The sequence below is a fragment of the Sinocyclocheilus anshuiensis genome, unplaced genomic scaffold (genome assembly GCF_001515605.1).
Source record: "Sinocyclocheilus anshuiensis isolate Anshui unplaced genomic scaffold, SAMN03320099.WGS_v1.1 scaffold1563, whole genome shotgun sequence".
In the NCBI taxonomy this organism is placed as follows: domain Eukaryota; kingdom Metazoa; phylum Chordata; class Actinopteri; order Cypriniformes; family Cyprinidae; genus Sinocyclocheilus; species Sinocyclocheilus anshuiensis.
Genome location: NW_015552706.1, coordinates 263,589 through 280,501, shown reverse-complemented (window position 1 = coordinate 280,501; position 16,913 = coordinate 263,589). Strand labels below are relative to the sequence as shown.

The 16,913-nt window shown below is 36.5% G+C and overlaps 2 protein-coding genes across 4 annotated transcripts in view; both read right to left on the bottom strand.

Annotated features, from left to right (window-relative positions):
* LOC107667763 (protein LSM12 homolog B-like) overlaps nucleotides 1-3,025 on the bottom strand; it is a 9,440-nt gene extending 6,415 nt beyond the window's left edge. The window contains exon 1 of the mRNA XM_016459490.1: nucleotides 2,549-3,025. Coding sequence (XP_016314976.1) covers nucleotides 2,549-2,675 — 127 coding nt within the window. The 5' untranslated portion in view covers nucleotides 2,676-3,025. The remainder of the gene's footprint in view (nucleotides 1-2,548) is intronic.
* A 4,301-nt stretch (nucleotides 3,026-7,326) lies between these two features.
* hdac5 (histone deacetylase 5) overlaps nucleotides 7,327-16,913 on the bottom strand; it is an 85,315-nt gene continuing 75,728 nt past the window's right edge. For all 3 annotated transcript variants that reach the window (XM_016459475.1, XM_016459473.1, XM_016459474.1), the window contains 14 exons: nucleotides 15,054-15,219; nucleotides 14,745-14,878; nucleotides 13,723-13,843; nucleotides 13,094-13,143; nucleotides 12,233-12,340; nucleotides 12,046-12,101; nucleotides 11,707-11,794; nucleotides 11,389-11,508; nucleotides 11,153-11,250; nucleotides 9,541-9,659; nucleotides 9,106-9,239; nucleotides 8,677-8,761; nucleotides 7,864-8,020; nucleotides 7,327-7,747 (listed from right to left, as the gene is read on the bottom strand). In XM_016459475.1, coding sequence (XP_016314961.1) covers nucleotides 7,708-7,747; nucleotides 7,864-8,020; nucleotides 8,677-8,761; nucleotides 9,106-9,239; nucleotides 9,541-9,659; nucleotides 11,153-11,250; nucleotides 11,389-11,508; nucleotides 11,707-11,794; nucleotides 12,046-12,101; nucleotides 12,233-12,340; nucleotides 13,094-13,143; nucleotides 13,723-13,843; nucleotides 14,745-14,878; nucleotides 15,054-15,219 — 1,476 coding nt within the window. In that variant the 3' untranslated portion in view covers nucleotides 7,327-7,707. The remainder of the gene's footprint in view (nucleotides 7,748-7,863; nucleotides 8,021-8,676; nucleotides 8,762-9,105; nucleotides 9,240-9,540; nucleotides 9,660-11,152; nucleotides 11,251-11,388; nucleotides 11,509-11,706; nucleotides 11,795-12,045; nucleotides 12,102-12,232; nucleotides 12,341-13,093; nucleotides 13,144-13,722; nucleotides 13,844-14,744; nucleotides 14,879-15,053; nucleotides 15,220-16,913) is intronic.

Here is a 16,913-nt window from a genome sequence, read left to right as displayed (position 1 = left end):
TAAAAAGGTGTTTTTTACACTACCATTGAGAAATTTTAACCAAACTATGTTACAGACTTTTCATTAAGACCCTAAAGAATCATATCAACTTGTGGAAAATGGGCATCCTATGACCCCTTTAAACCAGAAAGAAAACCAAAGCAGCAAAGCTAGTGATGACAGCAAAATGATCACTGCTTAAGCTGACTGACTCCAGAATAATGGTTTTGGATTTATGAGTAAAATAAAGTCTGCGGCAAAGGTTGGTATTCATCTGCCTCAACTGTTTATCTTGATAATGCACTACACTCGGATGTACATCACAATACGGAAGAAAAGATCTGCCACTACTTCAATTTCATCATGACTTTAACATTAGCAGAAAAGATGATCACATTCTGCAATAATAAACTACACTAGGGGTGCCCAAACTCGGTCCTGGAGGGCCGATGTCCTGCAGAGTTTAGATCCAACCCCAATTAGACACACCTGAACCAGCGAATCAAGCTCTTACTAGGCATACTATAAACTTCCTGGCAGGTGTGTTGAGGCAAGTTGGAGCTAAACTCTGCAGGACATCGGCCCTCCAGGACCGAGTTTGGGCACCCCTGAACTACACAGTCATACCTGAAACATATATTAATCAATTTAAACAGTTATCTTTTGACGTGAACAAATCAGGCCCTAAACCAACAGTTTGTGACAGAGTCATTTTTACTCTACAAAAATACTAAGCGAAACATCTAGCCAATAAAATATTTGAAGTGAAGAGCACAAGACGAAAAACGCATATCCATTTTAGAATTCAACCAAATTCATCAGCATATTTGATGAGGTTTTCAGTGGCTGTAGGAATCCTGACAATACCAACGCCATGGAAAAAGAGAGTGAGAATGTTTAAGGAATATTTAATTAGCAAAACTTAAAATTTTACATAAAAATGTTTATATAATTCTATAAATCAAATTGTCGTCCTTTAATTAAATAACCTGTCATGCAAAATGTCTTACTAAGCATTTTCAGACTAATGACCATTTAGATGTTAAATGGTGATTGTTACTAGTGATCATTCATGAGCAAACTAATGCAATAGCTAGCTGAGCTAATCATCTGAAGAGGTCTGACAACAAAACCAGTTTTATCAAGTTTCAGAAAGTTCCTTATTTAGAACTACTGGTTAAGGGCTTCTCTTATCATCCTCTTAGTATTTTTTTGACATATAGTGACTGTTATTTGAATACAGGAATGGCAGCACATCAGCAGGTTAGCAAGCAAACCACAGGGAACTCATGGTGACCAACAACTGCAATGATCAAAATGTGGCATGATGCATGGGAGAAACAATACAGTATATGTAACTGCATATAATATGCACGACTGGATGCGCATTTTGTGTCAGGCAGAGAGACTAGGACGTTAACGTTCAGGCTAGCTGACGCCCCCAAAGCACGCATGCGCACATTTTAGTACGGCAGAGCAGCAATGCTGTATTTGACAGCCTGTCCACCCTCATTCACTTCCATTATGCTTGGTAGCTGCAGTTCAAAAGATACGGCAAATAAACGCGCTGAAGCCTTTCGTTTAAGTCAGAAGCATGCAGGTCTTCTAAGGTGGATTTACATGACTTTTCTATTATTATTTATTTTTTAGTCTTGTGAGATAACTGGATAATGATGTTAATTCGCTAACACGTTTGATTGAGCCAAACGAATGCGTGGATCGGTCTATTTGAACAAATCTTTTAAACGAACGAATCATTCTTATTCACCGACTCGTTTTTCTTTCTCTGAAATCTCAGGGTTGCTAAACAAAATAAATACAATTACGAACATTTTTAATTTATTTATACCACATATGCTATTTGAGATTTAAGGGGACAGAAAAATTATGATTCTACTAAACACGACAGATGACTATATGCTATTAAAATGACATAAGGAAGTTAAAATGATAATTTTAGGCTATTTTGTCATGCTTTCTTCATAATGTGATATCCATCGCTTTACAAAATTGAGACATTTATTTAAAAACGCACGCAAAAAATAATAAAGTTGAATTACACACAAAAAAATGGCCAGCGAACTGATTCAAAAGATTCGACTCACTGGGATGAATCAAAATCTCCACAACTATAAAGAATGGCAATTTGACATCTACACAGATGAGCAGAATCCACCAATAACCAGACATATAATTATATTCTCAATACTGAAATTTCCATATTACAGCGCACGTTTAAAAATCCCAGATGTTCTATGTGAGAACACCAGAAGTAATTACTTACTATTATAAAACACTAACGTTACCTTACTAACTCATGCTGTGCGAGTCCAAATGTGTGTGTTATCGAGGGGATGTATGAACTAAAGAGCACGAGATTAAAATGTGGTAACCAATCGAAGGTACAAGTGTGCGCCACCTGACTCAGCATGCGCTAAACACGGAAGCGAACGTCGAGTGGACCGTCTTCACCGTGGTGAAAATGTCTTTGGCATTTACCCCCAGACCAGGCCTCTTGCAGTTGTGGATCCCGATGATTCAATGACAAGCTGAGACGACAAAAGGATACTCAAAGTCAGCATCTTGGACGGGTAGTCAAAAGCGACGACCTCTCCTTGCAGGCGCTGCCCCAGGCAGGTGATGCATGAGACATGGCTCCCGACGCTGAAATACTCCCCTGGTCCAGGAGCCGCCATCTTCTCCGCCAGGAAACGGGAGCAGTCGCCTCACGTAAACACGCGCAGCCGCGTCAGCACGGGAGGGAGCGCGAGGAGGCGTTCCGCGGGAATGAATGAAGTGACGCAAAACCCGCCGCTGCAAACGAAGCCACGCCCACTTTACTATGGAGTAGTAGCCTACATCATGAATATCTTACTACAACGCGCTACACGCCCTCATTTGCCCACTTCTCACTTACTCATCTCCCTGATTTATGCACAAGGTTGGTTGAAAACACAGAGGAGCCTGTTTTTACCTTCTGTGACCTCAATCATGGCTTTTAAACTTCTTGTTGCCCCAGACTCCCACATATGATGGTCCCACTGGCAAAGGACCCCCTTAAAGGCAGCTATATATTTTCAAGTATAAAAACCCTTTTATACAGTGAAAAATAAAAATAGTGTAAAAAAACCTATTATATCGAACTCTTTTTTTTTTCTGCCCACCATAAAAGTATTTTTAGATCTATGTATAAACCCGAAAAAAATATTAAAAATGTTGTCAGTAGAATTACAAAGTTCTCTGATCAGTATTTTTTGAAAGAACAAACCGTAATACTGTCAAATACTGTAGTTTGTAATTTTTTCAAATAGCCTATTTAATTTATTATTAATTATATATTTTTTAAAATTAATAAGAAAAATATTTTTTCCACAATTTTTCTTCACTGGACTTTCCCATGAAAAATACATAAATACAATAAAACAAATAAATCGTCACATGATTTCTGGGCTAAACTTGCCCCTCACTCTTGTCTTTTAGTATGCAAATTTTTGAATGTGATTATTTTGTCTACAGTAAAAAAAAAAAGATTTCCATATACATTACAAATATTTTTCAAATACAAATAAGAATAAGATTATATTTGTAATTATTATTAAATTATACATTTTATATAAATTATAAATATAATCAAAATGCAAATGTAGTAATATATTATTACAAATTATTAGTGATTTAATTATTTGAAAGAATCACTAAAATATTAAATACATAAATGAAGCTGAATGAAAAAATGTGCCTAACTACATGAGGATTTTTGCTTTAAAAAAAACCAAACAAACATCCGTGCATTGATTTTCTAATCCATTTAAGATGAAATGCAGAGCATACACAGCTAGACAACACTGCAGGAAGATAAAACAGTAAGAAAAATGTCTTGTATCTGTATCGCAACTGGCTCAAATGTCTCCCTGTATATGTTGAGCAGTTATTTAAAGAAGTTGGAAGAAAAAACAAAGAAACAAAGAAACAGCAGGATTCAAAGGGACAGCAATTTTTAATGATTAATAGTCACAGTAATAGATTGCTCAAATAGCGTGTATTGCACATGTGTACACATATATGCACTCTATATACACGTGTGTAGCAGTTAGTATACACACCTTTGTATTGTCGCAACATGAAAGCATTGAAAGAACACAATAAATCAGGGAATGTGCTTTGATAATTTCAGATAACTTCTGCATATCAATATGACCAGAAGATAGACAAGAAAGAGAGGAGAGTAGAGAGCGAGAGAGAGAAAAAAGAGCTTAAAAATTGAAACACCCAATCACAACAAGTGATGTAGAACAGCAAAGAAATGAAGAGACAGTGAAGGAGACACAACCTCTCTTTCAAACAAGTCAAAAAAATATACAAGCACTCTTTGAACCTCGACGATCATAGGTCACTACATATACACAACATATGAATTAGCAATAAATATACATATTTACCCAATAGCAAAATATGTGGCAGAGACAGTAAAGCTATCTTCCACGGCGAATGTCGATGTCTTTTACACATACAGAGGTTTCCCGGTGTCCATCGTAAGGCCCTGTTCACGCCGTTGACGTTGTTTTCTTTGTGTAAAGATTGTTGCGAAAGAGACCGTGTTGGAAAACGTCCATCGAAAACGAACAGCGCCAAGCGTCATACTGTATTACATCTGAGCGATTATTTCCCCTCTCTATGTATTGCTCAACCCCACGCACCCAAAGAGAAGGATAAGGTCTCAAAAAGGGACTTCTCAGGGTCAGCCGATTCATCCAGAAAAGTATAAAAGGAACGGAAAGGAAAAGGAGAAAAAGCGTTCACCACCAACTGCACGGTCAATAAACTGTTTGACACCATATAGGGTGAAAATACAAAACTCTGCACAAATGGTTGGTGATCTACATCCAAACGTTACGAAACCTGGTCACAGCAGTTCCTGATTCAGACAGCACATCCCATAGCCACATAGAAGAGGGAAATTCTCTTAGTGTATATTACAGTATCTACGTACAGAGGATAGTGTCAGCCTGATTTTTCACAAAGGGTTTACTGTTTCTCTTTAACCGCAGTTCGCGCGAAAGCAAGTCAACGGTTAGAGACAGAACAAACAGCTGAAGGTGACGGTAGTGTTTCAACAGCATGTAGAAATACTTTATCAGATGGTGACGTAACAAACAGAGGACTGTTGTTGTCGCGAAAAAAACTGGCTGTTCACTTTTTAGCTATTGTAATATATCTTTTAAAAAAAGTTAAGTTATTGCCCAGAGGCTGTCGAATTTTTCATCGATTTACAATGAGACAAACATCGATCCATAAGCAACGCAACTAATAATTTCTGACTCCAAATAAATAAATCAAAAGAGAGCAGAGTCGAGAAATGCGCAGCGAAGTTTCTGACGCTTCAACGTCAACAGTTCATCGGTGAATCAGTGAATGCACACAAAGAAAAACGCTGGCGAGAGTTCACACGTCATTTGCGGAGATAATTCACTCTGCTTTTAATGCCTCAATTTGCGTCTGAGAACCGAAAGTAAAAAAAAGAAACGCAATTAGGTTCGGACCTACAGTGTAGTTATTAGTGCAAGATGCCCGAGGCCCGGTTCAGTCTCATTAAAAAAAGTGTTTGCCATTAGACACGTAGTCACCTCTCAGACTTCTGTGACATTGCTAAAGGAAGAGGGTGACGTTAAATAAAGACGCAGTGGATTACATCGAATTTGGCCCCCAAAAAGCTGTTGTCACACAGTGAAAATGTAATGAAGGATTGTTATTTCAGGGTCATAAACAAGCCATTGCATTTCATCCACAAGTGCACAAGTGATTAAAAGATGTCGGAAATGTAATCAAAAGTTTGCGGAGTATTTTAGTGTTAAACAAAAAAAGTGGTAGTCACTCTTATTGCCAGAAAAAAATATCCTTAAATCCTGAAAAAGGACAATGCCAAATGCACTGCACAGTGACATAAATCAACATCACTGATAATATCTGTAGCACGCTGTACATTCCTTATCAGAGAATACTTCAAATCAAATGACGAAATTAACACTGATACAGACTTTTTTTGTTTTCTTTTACATTTTTGTACAAAAAAGGAAATGTTTTAATAAAAAAGTCACCGCTAACACTCTCTCGCCAATGGAAATAAAGTCAAATAAAACAAGTTTCAAATAAAAGAGAGTAAGGGAGCCAATCAAATAAATGGACAAAGGAAAGTGACGTTAAAATGAAGAAAACAAACAAGTTGGTCACAACATCAGCAGTGTTTCCAAACAATCACGTCATGTGCTAGTCTGCGGCACAGGACTGATAAATGAAACAATCGCTGAATTTCTTCTGTTTGTTCTTTTGTTAACGTAAAATAAAAAAAAAGTATCAAAACCTTTTACCAAGAACACAACACTTACATCCCCCCCAAAAAATAAAACTAAAGAGAGAAATGGAAAGAAAGTGGGGCAGGAGGAGGATAGTAATCATTTTGTGCTCTCCGTCGTTCATGGCTAAAGTTAATTTTCTTTGAAAAATTTAAGGCAATTTGAAAAACAAACAAATCAATGAAAGTGAAGTCCAAGGAGTCACGATTCGTTAAGTATTGGTGTTGTTAAATGTTTTCCTTAGTATAAAAGGCACCAAGTTCTTGGAAAAAAAATCTTTCTTGAGACATTACCACAATGCGTCTATCCTCGTTCTCCACCGAAAGTTGAGATGGACGCTTTGAAAATCCTCTCTTCGTATTTTACACCTTTGTCTTAAAACGGATGGGCTGCCGTTATTCACGTTTATGTGCGAGTATGTTATAGCAAAGCCGTATATTCCAAAAAAGTACTGTTTTCTCTAAGAGACAAGAAATGCTTCTGGGAGAAAAGGCTAACCATCATTCTTTCACTTCTGGATAAAAGTCTGCAGGCTCTTTTACTGTATGTACAACCACAACTGATAAGAAAATGTTCCATAGGGGATATAAAGTATTTATATATTTTTTTGTATGTTCAAATGTGTATACGGTACACACAAAACTACATATATATGCTTATATATATGTTTGTATGTATATTTATATATATATTTTATACTTATATTTCTCGTAGGTTTGTGTGCTTTTCATAACAGGCTATTATACAGATGAACAAGTATACCAAATAATCGACACAGTACAGTGTAAACGAGTATACTTGTCTGCAAAAGGTGTTTCGACACATCAGGCTCCTCTTTTGGGAACCGTGTTGCTTGTGAATGAGTGTATATGTGTGTTTTGTGCTGAAGTATTTTTGCTGCTTGTTGGCTTTTTTTTTTGGAACTTTGTACATTATACTTTGTACAGAAAACAAAGCTTTTCGCCGCCCCCCCGAGCGACAACATCCCTGGGCTGTCGTGATGTTTTCCCCTTCTTCTTTTTTTTTTTTTTGCATTTTCTTCTTTACATCCTCAGTTCAATACAATGAGAAAATGAAATCAAAGGCCTCTCTCTGAAGAGCACTCCATTGTTCGGCCTTTCCAGCTGCGCAACCCTCACTGGAGTGGTCCTGTAAGTACCCATCATGCCTTGTCATCCCCTTTCGGCAACAGTTTGCTATGCTTTAACCTCAGAAAAGCGAAAGTGGGTGGGCTGTGAACGTGTCAGTCAAGCACCTGGAAATGAGTGAAGGACCGAGGGAACCAATCAAAGAGCTGGGAGGAGGAACATGAGGCGTGACCAGTGCCAAGCACGCGTGGACAAGAAGGTTGGAGCAATGATGCACTGTGCTCGCTCTTCTACAACACGGGCTCCTCCTCCATGGGCTCCTCTGCTGATCTGAGGAAGGAGTGATTGGTTAATGGTTAATGAAGGGTAAAATTATGTATTAAACATTCTATGTAACAGCGGAGGTGTATATGACAACAGGTTCTACTTGACTCGAGTGGCTGTACCTGCTGGTTTCTGTGGAGGTCTTTTGCTGATCGTTGTCCACAGTGAGAGAGGCCATGGCGGTCAAAGTGTCTGCCTCGTCCTTCTCCCGTCTCTGAGTGTCCAGTAGAGACTGGCCCACTGTAGGAGCCAACCTCTGCACAGACGTCCAGTGTTTACCTACAGATCATGAGAAGATAAATAATGATAAAGATCTTTACGTCATCAAGACCTCAATCCCAGGGGTATTATAGTTAACTAAAATGAAAACAATTAAAAAAACAATTTCATCACTTGAAATAAAATAAACGCTAACTGAAATAAAATAAAAAAAATTTAACTTTTTATTTCAGCTAGTTGCCAAGGCAACATTTCTGATTTTAATTTAGTTAAAAAATTCTAAAAATATACAATTCTAAAAATGACTATTTAAAATAAAAATGGAAAATATAAAAATAATTCAAATATTAATAAAAGTTATAACAGTAGCTAAATTATACTAAAAGAAAATTGCTCAATACTGTTTTTAAAAAAATAAATTTAATGATTTTTTTTATGCCATGCCAGCACAATACACAAATAAGCTTTATAGAAAACTGCAAATAATTATATAAGATCTTTAAAATTAATATATATCAAATTCTACAGTTTTTCCTGGGAAAATCTTTAAAAAAAAAAGTTAATTAAAGACATTGCTGAATAAATCCATTACCACAATACTGATATTTAACACACTTTCATATGAAGTAACATAATGAATGAATGAATGAATGAATGAATGAATGTAGAAATTAATACAATACAAACTTAACCGAGTTTTCTTCAGTTTTACTTACTCTGAATCTCAATGACCCTCTCTAGAGAGGCTGTGGCTTTTGGACACGGTTTCTGTTGAAGCATTGTCAGTGGTACAGGATCCAACTGCAGCACACAAAAAAATTATTTGTTTATTTCATAAATAGGAACACTATTAAAAACTCCTATTCTGCTAATATTGACCTTGCTGTTTTTATGTTGAGGGTCCCAGAGACCCTAATAATGTATGTGTAATTATAATAATACAAATTATTTACCCTTTAAATTGTTCAAATATGTTCCTCTGACCTAATTAAAACCAATCAGGCAAATATTATTTAAGCTTTAACCTTTTGTTTTATCAATGAGACTCCAGAACAGAAGGGTTAAAACAGAAGCACTGAGTTATGCAGCTCAAATATAATCATATCATGTACTGTTTTAGATGTGTGTGAATGAATGATGGGCACCTCGTCTCCAAGCAATGCAGCCACGCAGGACTCGGATGCGTCACAGATGGCGGTGAGGTCGTGACCTCCTTCCAGTGCCAAAACCACACGGCCGCCAGCCAGCTTCATCAACTGCTTAGTGAGATGGCCGAAACCTACGCACAGAGCCAGGAGCATGCTGGGTAATTCATGATCTATAAACAAACTCCAAAGCCTTCAGCAAAACTTAACGCCCCCCAGTTATAACCGAAATGGAGGTTAACGATCATTCTATTGAGTTCATACTGTCTAGTGGTACTACCAAAGCAATGACCCAAAAGAAATGAGATAGTCCAAGCTCAAATAAATAAATGGATTTTTTGTGTATAATACAACCCATCTATGCAATCAACGGGTACAAACAGCATTTGCGCCATCTGACCTCTGGTACTGGAAACAGAAAAACAGCAAACTCACATTTGGCGGTGACATTATATCCACCCAGGGGGGACTGATGGCCCTCCACAGCATCAAAACCAGCTGACACTAGCACTACATCCGGGGAGAACTCATTGGCTATGGGCATCACCACCGTTCTGCAAGCACACAGACACATTAAGACTTTGATTTACAAATGATCAGCACGGACTCCTATGAGACAACATCTTTATACAAGTGTACTCCAAATACTTAAAACGTAATACATTTCTAAAGATCAATCGCTTTGATATGAAAAACATTTTTGAAATTAATAATAATATATATATACAGAGCTGTGCAAAAGTCTTAGGCCATTAGCATTTTCACCAAAAAAAAAAAAGTTTTTTTTTAGTTATTTCTATCTTTTGCTGTAGTGTGTCGGAAATATCAGTTCACATTTCCAAATATTCCTTTTGCCATTAATCGTAATAATGCAGTGAGATTTTTGTTTGCACAAGGAGTCCGACGACAGCCAGTGCTCCACACAGAGATCTGATCTGATCATCATCCAGTCTGTCTGGAACTACATGAAGAAACAGAACAAACTGAGACAGACTAAATCCAGAAGAACTGTGGCAACGTCTCCAAGACACTTGAAGAAACCTTCCTGCAAAGCTACTGAAAAACTACGTGCAAGTGCACCGAGGACTATAGCTGTTTTAAACAGAGAGGATGGTCACACCAAATACTGATTTGATTTAGTTAACTGAAGTTAATTGATAAATAAAATCTATTTATGACATTATTTTTGACAACATCCTCAGACTCCTTAACATACAAAAATCTCACTGGATTATTACAATTAATGGCAAAAGGAATGTTTGGAAATGTCAACTGATATTTCCTACTGACACACTACAGCAAAAGATAGAAATAACTGACTTAAAACCTTTTTTTGTTGGTAAAAATACTAATGGCCTAAGACTTTTGCTCAGTACTGTATATAAACACACACACACACACACACACACACACATTTATAAGTGTGTGTGTGCGGGTATATAAAAACAATTAATATAAAGAAAAAAATTATATATAATTTTATGTAATAACATATTATATATATATATATATATTATCACACACACATTTATATGTTGATATATCCCCCTCTCAAAATAGTTTAATTTAAAATAAAAAATAATTTACAATTACTAATAAAATAATACATACACATATAATTCATTCAATACAAATTAATTAAAAATATTATATAAATTATACTATAATAAAATAAATTATAAATAATACAAAAAAAATCCTCAAACCATTTCATGGGGTCTAAAACAAAAAACATTTTTAATGCTGAAAGTAGGGCTATATTTTGTATAAGGTTTCTTACATTTTCTCTATTTCTCTCTGACAGACAGCAAGTGCAGATCTCACCTGAAGGCAGTTAGATACTCCACATCACCCAAATTAATTAAAAATATTATATAAATTATACTATAATAAAATAAATTATAAATAATACAAAAAAAATCCTCAAACCATTTCATGGGGTCTAAAACAAAAAACATTTTTAATGCTGAAAGTAGGGCTATATTTTGTATAAGGTTTCTTACATTTTCTCTATTTCTCTCTGACAGACAGCAAGTGCAGATCTCACCTGAAGGCAGTTAGATACTCCACATCCCCCATAGGTGGCTCCACTCCACCTGTCCAGGCAATGTTGACATTAAAGCCCTCTCCTAGACCTACACCCACCTAGAGAGGAACCCATGAGACAGTTCAGACAAAAAAAAACAAGACACTGGAATGTTTCCACTAAAAAAAAAAACAAGACAATTTTGGTCATGTGACTACAGGAGGCCACTATTCTCACAGTGACTGAAATGTTGTTACCTCCTCAGGAGCTCCGCTGCCTGGGAAAAAGTTGCCATCGTCATAACGGTGCAGGGAAATGTACAGCACATTGGGGTCATTATAGAAAGCCTGCTGGGTCCCGTTTCCATGGTGAATATCCTATGAAAGTATTGGAAGACGGTTTTGTAACACAGAGTCGAGTCTGGTTTTGTTCTTTGTGGTTCTGTTAACATGTCAATGAAAGATTTTCTTCTCTAAAATCAGCTAAAGTGAATCGTTACAATAATATTGCTTGTTACGTGTGGACTGTAACAACAAAAAGTTGCTGTGTATCACATGGAGATCCTAAAAACTCACCCAGTCTATGATCAGGATCTTGCCCACCCCGAGTTTCTGCTGCAGCAGTTTGGCAGTGATGGCCACTGAGTTGAAGAAACAGAAACCCCTGCCGAGATACACACAGAGCAGTCAACTCGTATTCAACACACATAACTGATTTATCCATCAAGATAACAAACATCTGTACACACAAAACTCACACCAAGACATAAAAGTCCACATATGAATCATTTAAATGCATTTTGTTGCTTTATGTAGAAAATATATGATGACGTAAACAACTTTAAATGACATTCAAATATGTGTAATAAAATATTTTACACAGACTAAAAGAGGAAGGCATTTCAGACTACTTACATGGCAGTTGATTCCTCAGCATGATGACCAGGAGGACGGACCACCGCAAACCCGTTCTATCCATCAAACAAAAATAGAAGAGAAGAATGAGGACAACATAAGAGATGTGATATAATACAAGCACTGAATATTTATGCCAGAACAACATCAAATAAACGAAGCTGTGGTAAGAGAAATAAATATGAACCTTCAGCTCTCCGGCAGCAACTTTAAATGCCAGCTCAATGACGCAGCCCACCGCCATCCGGACAGCTCCGGACGAGTGCATCTCGTTCCACACTGTGTCACTGTCCACCTAAAGGGCATAAAATCAAGTTAAATACTGCTCAATACTGATCCTATTTACTTCCTTAATAAATGTCCATGGTGTTATTATATATATATATATATATATATATATATATATATAAAATTCTTATTATTTAAAAGTTTTGTTTTATTTTAATATTTTAATAATTAATAATAATGATGATCATTATTTAGAAGTTTTATTTTATTATAGTCGATATATCTGTATATTTATTATATCTATAATGTATATATATTCCAATCTAATCTAACAATAATAATGCTAATTTATTTAAAATAAGATGAAACATTTACTACTACTACTACTACTAATAATTATTATTTCAATGTTTGATTTATTTTAATATTATACTTTGATGATGATAATAATTTAGATGTTATATTTTATTATAATCTATATATTTATTATAATCTAATGCAACAACAACATTAATAATAATAAATTAAATTATTAAAATATGATAACATCTAAATACTACTACTACTAATAATAACCAAGTACCCAATGTAAGTAAGGTTGCACAGTCAAGGAAAAAATAATATAGCCAATAATACCATGGCCTACTTTTCACAATCCAAACGAATCCTAACAGACAAATTCCTGCCTATATTATTTGCCAGAATATTCTGTTTTGTTTGGAAATACCTCCTATAACGTACAGTTGCATACAATGTGAATGCCATTTCATTCTTTATAAAAGAAGTGTGATGACTGGACAGATGAATGGAGAAAACGTACCCCAATGCCTCCACACGGTAGGACAGCATACATTTTTTGACTTATTGGACCTAGAAAACAAAAAAAAATCAAATCAGAAGCTGATCTAAAGCAGTGTTATGTTTAGCCCCACATCTGTTGTTCACACATTATCTATTCAGTTAATGACATAATTGGCTATGCTAATTCAGTCTCGAGGATGCTCGCTGGATGACGCTGACGCAACCATCATCTGTCTCGCTGTTCTACAAAGAGCACTCAAGGTCGAAACTGTCTGCACTTCTTCAAAGTGTGTCTCATATAAAAGTGAGAAAGGTGGTGGAGTGATGGCAACTCTGTCCTCAGCTGAACCTTCTCACCCTCACACACACACACACACACACACACACACACACACACACACACACACACACACACACACACACACACACACACACACACTTCACTGGTGACTCAGAAGCGGGGGTGGGCAAATGTCTAGGGCCTAAAATAAGCCTAGGCGTCTGTCAAAGGAGGTTTGCTTAAGCAAGCCATCAGATTGGGAAGCTTTTTGTGGATGGTGTACTCTAGAAGGAGAATCCTGTTTTGGCGTCCTAAAATCAAGACAGCAGCAACTACTTACATCACAACAGAGAGTTTCTAAAACACACCTAAAAGTTTCTTGCTGTCCAGCTTCTGTCGGTTCAGTGGACTGGTGCCATAGAGCAGCGTGTGGTACTCAGAATGCACAGTTTGGATTTCATCTAGTGTGGCCTTCCTTCCTCTGATCCTCTGCACACAAACACAGAAGTACATTCAGGTAACGTCTATGATTTACCTAAACACTACAACGGTTCCCACTATTTTGACAAATTGAATGACGAATAATGAATTCACAATACTTTTCTATGACCTTTACAAACATTTGTGATTAAAGATTTTTAAACAGCATTTTGATTCAGACTGAGTCACTATAAATTATTCAGACCAATTTTTTTTTTTTAAATCTAATGATATTTTCTTGTTTTCATTGACTGATGGAGCTATAAATAGTGAAGCTGTGAAATGTCACCACTACATGATAGGTTAAATTATGTTATAAAACATACTGCTCAAAAATATTTAACGTTTGGGGTCGGTAAGATTTATTTACATGGTTTTTAAAGAAGTCTCTTATGCTGCTCACCAAGGCTGCATTTATTTGACCAAAAACACAGTATAAACAGTAATATTGTGAAATATTATTAGAATTTTAAATAAATGTTTTCTATTTTAATATAGTTTTTAAATATAATTTATTCCTGTGATGCAAAGCTGAATTTTCAGCATCGTTGCTCCAGTCTTCCGTGTCACATGATCCTTCAGAAATCAACCTAATATGCTTATATGGTGCTCTGGAAACATTTCTTATCAATATCGATGTTGAAAACCGTTGTGTTGCTTTTTTGTGGAAACCATTTTTTCAGGATTTCTTGATGTATGGCAGCATTTATTTGAAATAGAAATCTTTTGTAATATTATAAATGTCTTTACTCTCACTTTTGATCAATTTAATGCGTCCTCGCTGAATAAAAGTTTTCATTTCTATCAAAAGAAACAGAAAGCTAAAGTGTATTTGCAAAGAGCTGAGCTTTAACACAAAGCTTCCTGTTTATTGTTTCTGGCTGACCCTTCCAGTAGGTGGCACACTCACCTCACAGCGACCAAGCAGCCCTGTTTCCTGTAGCCTGGACCAAACACTCTGAATGCGACCGGCGTGTTCGGGATGGATGTTTGTGTTCCCACATATGCACTGGTGCTTTAGCATGAAGGTGTCGTACACCAGCCCTGCAGAGTGAGCCAGGAGATGATTAAAAATACAAGTCTAGCAATCCCAGTATCAGTTCCATCCGGAGTTTAAATGCTATGAAACATGAATTCAGTTTAATCTAATACACATATTGCCTTTTAGATAAATTCTCCACTCTGTCCTGTGCGACTGATTGACAGCGGTGCAGTGTACCTGTTGTGAAGAGATGCTTAATGGGCACCTCAATCAGGGGTGCTCCTTTAAGACTAGAAGTGACGGGGGACGACTGTGCCCTTCCCAGGGGTCTGTGGGGCATTCCCGTGATGGACAGGGAGGCCTGGAACACATTCAGTTGCTGCACATGCTGCTGGTCCAAATACTGCGGAAAGACCACACAAACATCATGAATTCAGTGCCATTCAACAGTTCAGTTCAGCTCGGTTTGATTCAGTTAATTTCATTTTAACTCAGATTAGTTCAGTACACTTTGAACCGGTTCTGTTTAGTTTCAGCAGATTTATTAAGTGCAATTTAAATCTGTTCATTTCAGTTCAGTGCAGTTTCATTCAACTTTCAAGTTCTATTCAGATCAGTTTTGTTCAGAAGTGTACAATTTTTTTCTGTTCTGTTCAGTTCAATTAATTTAAACGGCTATTTTATTTTATTTGTTTAGCTAAAAGAATGAGCTTTTCTTTCAGTTCTGCTTAATTAAATTGAATATTAATAAAACTATAATGTAATATAAATACTAAAATAGAAACAAAATATTAATATAACATTAGCATGTTAAACTGAATGGTATCAGATGGTAATGGTGGTACTAACCTTGGTACTATGGTATTTAAAGGGTATTTTGAATACAATTCAGTTCAGCTAAAAGATTGGGCTTCATTTACTTCGCAATTAACTAGATTGAATGTAATTCAGTTCAATAAACCTTTGTTTTGGAGATAAATCACATCAAAGGCCTCCAGCTCATTTTTGATAATTTAAATAAAATGAAATAATAATTAAATTACACAGAATTTCATATTATAAGACTTTTCATATACTTAAAAAACTTAAACGATAATGTTGCCTTGGCAATTAGCTGAAATAAGTTTAAGCAATACAATTACTAAAACTAAAAATATATATAAATTAAAGTTAATATTAAATAGAAATATATAAAAAAAAAACGAATAAAATTGCCAAACGTGTTAAAATTAAAACGTAAATCTAAACAAGAAAAAAAAGCCAATTCAAAATATTAATAAACACTATAATCGTATATAAATAATACTAAAATAACACTGGAGTGAGGGTGTAAAGAGTAACAGACTGAACATCAGTTCAAGCACACGGTCTGGGCCATCTCACCAAAGAAACTCAGCGAACATTTGCCAAAAATCTACTCAAAAGCCTCCAGTGGAATGAACGCGTGCGTGCGTCAGCGAAACAGCAGCTGATGCAGTACAACGTGCGATGGAAGCACATGCGAGATGATGGGATTCATACTAGTGTTTTTTCTTGCACGAGACCTTGAGGTTGAAGGTATGCCAACACTCAAATATTCACAACTCCCTTCTTCATGCCAACTCCCTCTTTATTCAAGACACTAAAACCATGCAGCATCTGTCACGGGAGACGGGGGCTTAATTTGTATTCAAGATACTCAGGCAGACAAGCAGAGGCATACACACACACACACACACACACACACACACACACACACACACAAACACACACACAAGGACATAGGTGGGGGTGTTTTAATGAAAAGGAAAGGCCAGCTAGGGTCTGTGACTGACCAAAGTGACAAGGAGTGTTTTCGTATATCGCTGCCTCAATGGTGACTGCATGTCACAGCATAACAGACACACACAAACACACACTGCGGCGTGTCACGTCACCCCGGTGGGCTGTGATTGGGTATGAAGTGCAGGGCAGTGAAGGCGGGCGGGGTCCGGAGGAGGAGATGAATCACCAAGGAGAGATGAGTCAGAGACGGTCCATTCACGGGGGAGTATATGTGTAGATATGTGAGTGTATATGTGTGTGTGTGTGTGTGTGTGTGTGTGTGTGTGTGAGTCT